At 47.9% G+C, this 5538-nt stretch overlaps 2 protein-coding genes across 2 annotated transcripts; both read left to right on the top strand.

Annotated features, from left to right (window-relative positions):
- Window positions 1-1981: 1981 nt before the first annotated feature.
- LACBIDRAFT_316629 (uncharacterized protein) lies at window positions 1982-2674 on the top strand (the record flags this gene model as incomplete). Its single annotated transcript, XM_001889964.1, has 5 exons — window positions 1982-2014; window positions 2071-2148; window positions 2206-2260; window positions 2308-2464; window positions 2533-2674. The coding sequence occupies 5 exons, from the start codon at window positions 1982-1984 to the stop codon at window positions 2672-2674; spliced, it is 465 nt and encodes a 154-aa protein (XP_001889999.1).
- A 1359-nt stretch (window positions 2675-4033) lies between these two features.
- Window positions 4034-5295, top strand: LACBIDRAFT_335088 (uncharacterized protein; the record flags this gene model as incomplete). The annotated part of the gene is made up of 5 exons (XM_001889963.1): window positions 4034-4154; window positions 4718-4841; window positions 4893-4975; window positions 5029-5140; window positions 5256-5295. 5 exons carry the CDS (start codon window positions 4034-4036, stop codon window positions 5293-5295), a joined length of 480 nt encoding a protein of 159 aa, XP_001889998.1.
- Between the last annotated feature and the right edge of the window lie 243 nt (window positions 5296-5538).

The raw sequence follows: 5538 nt of genomic DNA, 5'->3' as shown, positions 1-5538 counted from the left end.
AGCGCGTGATGATCAAGTCCTGCCAAAGGCCTATTCACTGGCCATCACCCCGGAAAACACACACAAGTGTTCGTATACAAGTACGTCGGCGTAAACCAGAACTCGTTGAAGCACTATGCGACACCCCTCACATAAACCCACCATAATCGCATGGCTTCTACCCTCCTTCGCACCCCGTCGCCCCTTCAGATGCTAATCCCGCCATCCGAGTTTACATGGCCGACCTCACCAGCATCTCTGCGTACAGACAACCTCCTCGATCAGCTGCATGGTGTCGAAGCAGAGGCGGATGAAACCTCACCGAAATCTCGACGAGGGTGTTTCGATTGGATTCCCATATTATGACTGGCACTCGGCCCTCCGTCAACAAAGTTTTCTTCCAAAGTCTTCCTTCCGCCTCAATCCCCCATTCCACTTCGAATCCCGCGTCTTCCCCCTCAACTGCCTCTCCCCCCACTTCATATTCTATCACCCCTTCATCCAGACCCTCATCCAAACTTCCCTGTATCGGACAACATTAACTCTGCTTCGTCGTTTCCGCTTCATCGCCACGCGAAGTCCTTCCTCCATTACTAGAATCGACGTGTTTGATACTGGGTCGGCGAACCGCGTTCCTGAGGATGTTGTGCTTGATTTCAGGTTTCCAGTGAGGACGAATGCCAGGGTTTCCGTTGGCCTGAATGACGTGAAAGGAAGTTGAGATTCAAAAAGTTTGGACTTGGGAAAGAACCTCTACTCCACTACGCAATACGCACTTAATATCTCGGAAGGGGGGGGGGATCACCATTTTGTTGTGCTTCTCAAGCCCAGTCTCAGACGGCAGATACGAACGAGAGGGAGCATGTTCGTCCGTTAAACCTTTGCAGGAGTGTATCGTGCATGGTATGGGTATTGTTCCCTCTTTGGACTCTTCGACGTCGACTTCATCTTCGAGGGTGCCATTCACTCCTGCTACCGTTTGTCGCGTTCGTCTTCGACCCCCCACTCTGTCGAGTTCAACCTTGGATTCTAAAAAATGGAAACCACCATGGCAGACTATGCCCACAAAGCAGCCATCACCGGCTCCATCTACCTCTCCACCATCTCTGAATACGACCTGTACTGCTACTGTGTTCCGGGCCTCGTCGGCGAAGGGCTCTTTCGCGTCTTCTCAGCCTCAATAAGGAAGGACCCCGGCCACGCTCCCAGCTCATACTCTCAAACTCCATGGGCCTCCATGCCTTTCGTGAATATGTCGATCAGCAACGGTATTTCTGGCCCCGGGAGGCTTTTGGGAGAGAGGAGTATGGGTCAAAAGAGAGAAAGGACCTTTGTGAGCCTGCGGCTCTGTAGACAGCGACGTCGGTGCAGAGTGGGTGGCCTCAAGTGTGTGTGGAGATTTTGATCTTCCGCCCTTCTCGGTGAGTTGTTTCTTGCGCTTCGCCCCTTTTCTGAAGCTGACTATTATACGTTCACCACCACCAACTTTTGTGAGGGAAGGATATGTCCCGCCCCCTCGCTTCAAATGGCAAGTCCGAAAGTGCTGTCCTGTAAGGTCTTACAGTTTTACGGAAACTTCTTGATCTAATTATAAATCAAAAGGTGAAGTTGTACGTGTTCGAGGCCGCCAGCAAAGCGCTCTTCGGTGTCATCTTCAGTGACAATGTTTGTGGGGGCCCATGTTCAAAACCGAGCACCTTAAGACACATCGGGAATACTAGGTGTCTGCCCAGTGTGGAGGCGATAGTATACGCGAATGAAGCAGGCTTTCCCTTCCCATAAGCTGTAGCTACAACTTGTTACGTGCTTGGCACTGCCAGCCTCGCGCTCATACAAACCAGCATCTTCACTCTGTACCCGCTGCTTGTGAGTTCTTCTCGAGCTTTTTACCCCCCACAAAGCTGATCATTCTAGACGTAAAGATAATCGTCTTCCACTTCAACTCACACACTCTTGATAATCAGTCGCGACGAACCTTCACTGAGAAGGGTTGTACAACTCGATGCCCATGATCGGTCCAGATTGCGGGTTCGTCGTATGTAAGGGCCCAAGTTCCTTGAAGTGTTTCACCAGAATGACGTGTCAAATAAGAGGGGGCAAACTCGTGCATCTCATCACCCTGTTATAGAACCTACTTTTACGAGCAGGACATCGACGTTTAAAGTCGAGGTGGGTCTGTTATATCCGTTCTCACTTGTCTGTATGCTTACCAACAACAGACTCAAGATTACGACGACGGTCACGACACCCAATGGTCCGGACAGTTCAACGTGCTGGACTGGTAAGCCCTCATCGACGGGAGCTCTTCATATCTGATTTATCAATCAGTTACCCTTCAGGCTGCCAGAGAAGCGCTACTCACTGTTCAAGACGGACGGACTGACCGACCCGATTTCAACCAAGGGTTTCTCACCGCCAGCTTCAAATCCAGTGGCCAGAGCTACGTAGACGTGCGGTGCTGCTTACCGCGGAACGGAAGAAGCTGGTCTGTGCGGTTAGGTGGGTAGAGTGTGATGTACGAACTATGTATCCTCATCTTGGCTTTTCTATCAGGGCAACGGGAAACATAAAATGGAACACCGATTTTGATGCAGCCAATCCACCAGCTACAAACCCTTGTCTGAGACTGGTTGAAAGGACTACAGCCATGATGTCGGCAAACTGGAACTACAAAACCTTCGCATTTAGGACTTGAATTGGATTGAAGAGTTGAAATCGCAGTGGTACGTTGTCTAGTACGCCTATGTCGCATTTCCCTAAACCCTTCCTGCACAGATCGGCCTTACAATCCCTGCCACTCGACAGGAAGGTCATGTGTTATCACGCACAGCCTTTTCCGCTCGAACTCAAATTGCAAGTTCATTGTGAATGGTAGTTATTCTCGTTTGTGACTCTGTCGTAACTCATGTAGTTGCTGTATCCTATTTTAGAACGCAGGCAAAAGACGACCCGATTGAATACGGCTTTCAGCGTTTTAACGAACAGAACCACTCCGACTCCTTAAAACCCAGGAATAGCAGTCGCCAGCTCTGTCCAACTTGAGGTCCGTTCGAGTTTGGATCGCAGGGGTATTCCTAGTGCGGCGTCCCAGAGACAGGTGCTTCGAACGTGTGGAAATTGAGACATGATGCAAAGCGTCACTTCCTGCTCACCGGTGCTCTTCAACGATGCAAACGCTCTTTGGCTGTGGATACACTGAATGCATAAAGCCAAGCGGGGCAAAGCCGTTAACTGTACACTAACACAGGTCGAAGTCTCGTTGAGAACTTGCTGGCTCAGGTGGTAGCAACCCCCGTCTAAGGGCAGCTGCTAAGGGCAGCTGGGGAGGAAAGGTAAGTATACATTCACATCTTGGAGTTGTGCGGCGTAGTACTGATGTCCCTCTGCGGTTAGCCTACTGTTGTATAATAGAACGGCTAGCTAACCGTGACGACAAGGAATAAAAGGGCGAACATATTTCGGTACGGACAACGTGAATTGTGTCATCCGATGCGAATGCACATTGCTTACAGGCTTTGATGTAGCCTTATCCCCCGATGGTGGGGAGCGTACTCAAGATCGAAGGTACACGGACATCGCGATTCACGGACGAATGAGTAGGGGGTGTGACAAGGGAAGATGGGGGTGAAGAGCGAAAGGAAGGGCTGTGGCGATTCTTGGCTGAGATGGGGACATCATCGGCAAGATGGGATTGCACATCACGATAGAATTGTAACTGATAATCGTACCAAGTAGGATCTAGTCTCATACTGCTCATGTTACAGCCACTTCTTCGACCTTCGAGGTCTTCAGTGACCGTAGTTCGAGTTGATCTAGTTTCATACTGCTCATGTTACAGCCACTTCTTCAACCTTGGAGGTCTTCAGTTACCGTAGTTCGAGTCCTCTACGTGGTCAATGAAGGGGAATGATGACGTTGCGCAAAGGAGCCCGCTGCCGAGGAGACTTGTCTGTGCTAAATGGTGAGCTCATGCTGGAGCTTATATGGCGACTCGAAGGGGCATTCACCTGGACTGTAACAAGACTTCAGAGAAAGTTAACCTGGAGTTTGCACCATGTTTGCACTCACCCTCTCCCTCGGCGTTTGGTTGATGGTCAGGTCTGGCGACAAACTTGTGCACTTTCACAATCATCGTCGGCAGATTGAAAAGCTCAGTTGGGGAGCCAATGATGTGTGTATGTATTGAAAATTCCATTTGAGTCAAGGGAATGAAGTTGTACGAACGGAAGAACGAAAAGCTGGGAGAAGCGAGTCAGTGACGTCACTCGAGTGGCTGACCCAGCATAACCAAACAATACACTGCCCGTGGCACTTAACTTGATTCTTCACCACTTCCACCACCTCAGGCATCCTAGCGACAAATGTCTCTTTCCGATGTTGAATCTCAGGCCGCAGTGGATATAGAAAGACAACAGAGACGAGCACACAATGTTCGAAACCTCACCAAGCATTTTCGCGTCCTCATCATTGGCTGTGCCAATGTGGGGAAGACAACCATCCTCCAGCGAGTTTGCAATACAACGGAACAGCCGAAAATTTTCAATCGGAAGGGTCATGAGGTAATACATGTTCTAGACATCATCATCTATCATTATTGATGTAAAAAAGATTGACTCATCCAAGCTCGATCCAACTGCACAGGTAACATGGATCTACACTCTCTATTACATTTTACTGAAAGTGTGACAGAGAGGGGAGCATGATATTGAGAATGAAATGATATTTGAGAGCAATACAGCATTTGTCTTTCATGACTCACATGGCTTTGAAGCAGGCAGAACATCTGAGCTGGATAAAGTCAAGGAGTTTCTGCAAAAATGTTCAACCAACAAATTGCTCAAGGATCATCTGCATGTGATTTGGTGAGTGACTGAGATGTGACATTAAAGTGCATCTGAATACACCCTGTGTAGGTACTGCATCCCAATTAATGATGAAGCCAGACCATTTACAAGAGCAGAGTTAACTTTCTTTGATGAGTGTGGGACTGGTAGAGGTGTGTAAACTATTGATAATCTCATGAATTTCACCTTTCCTTTTTGTGCACAGTTCCTGTTATTGTCCTGTTTACAAAAGCAGATATGCTTGATGCTCCAACCATCAAACACCTGGTTGATACTGGAATGGATGTTGAAGATGCTGCAAATAAAGCTCCAGAAGAGTCAGTTGCCAGGTTTGAAGAGAAATTTGGCAAGCAACTCTTCAAGAGAAAGTATCCTCCCAAGGATCATGTGTATTTTCGAGGTATAACAAACTCATTTACTCATTGACAATAGATTAATTGCATTTGACAGATATGCAAAATCCCACAAGTGACTGCAGTGAACTGCTGAGGAAGACAGCAGCCACCTTTTCAGATGATACACTCTTACAGTGCAGCAAAATAATGTGGCTCTGTCAATTGAATATGCAATTAAAAGGTAGTTGCTTCATTTTGAATTATATGCTGGTAAATTGCTGATTATCTAGAATAACAGAGTTGTCTTTCCAGATTGGAAGTTATTCAATGAAAAGAGAGAGTGGAGGAAGATGGTTGAGAAGATACTGAATTATTTTCCA

This window comes from Laccaria bicolor, genomic scaffold (genome assembly GCF_000143565.1).
Source record: "Laccaria bicolor S238N-H82 LACBIscaffold_76 genomic scaffold, whole genome shotgun sequence".
Taxonomy (NCBI): Eukaryota; Fungi; Basidiomycota; class Agaricomycetes; order Agaricales; family Hydnangiaceae; genus Laccaria; species Laccaria bicolor.
This window is presented reverse-complemented; position numbering and strand designations above follow the sequence as displayed.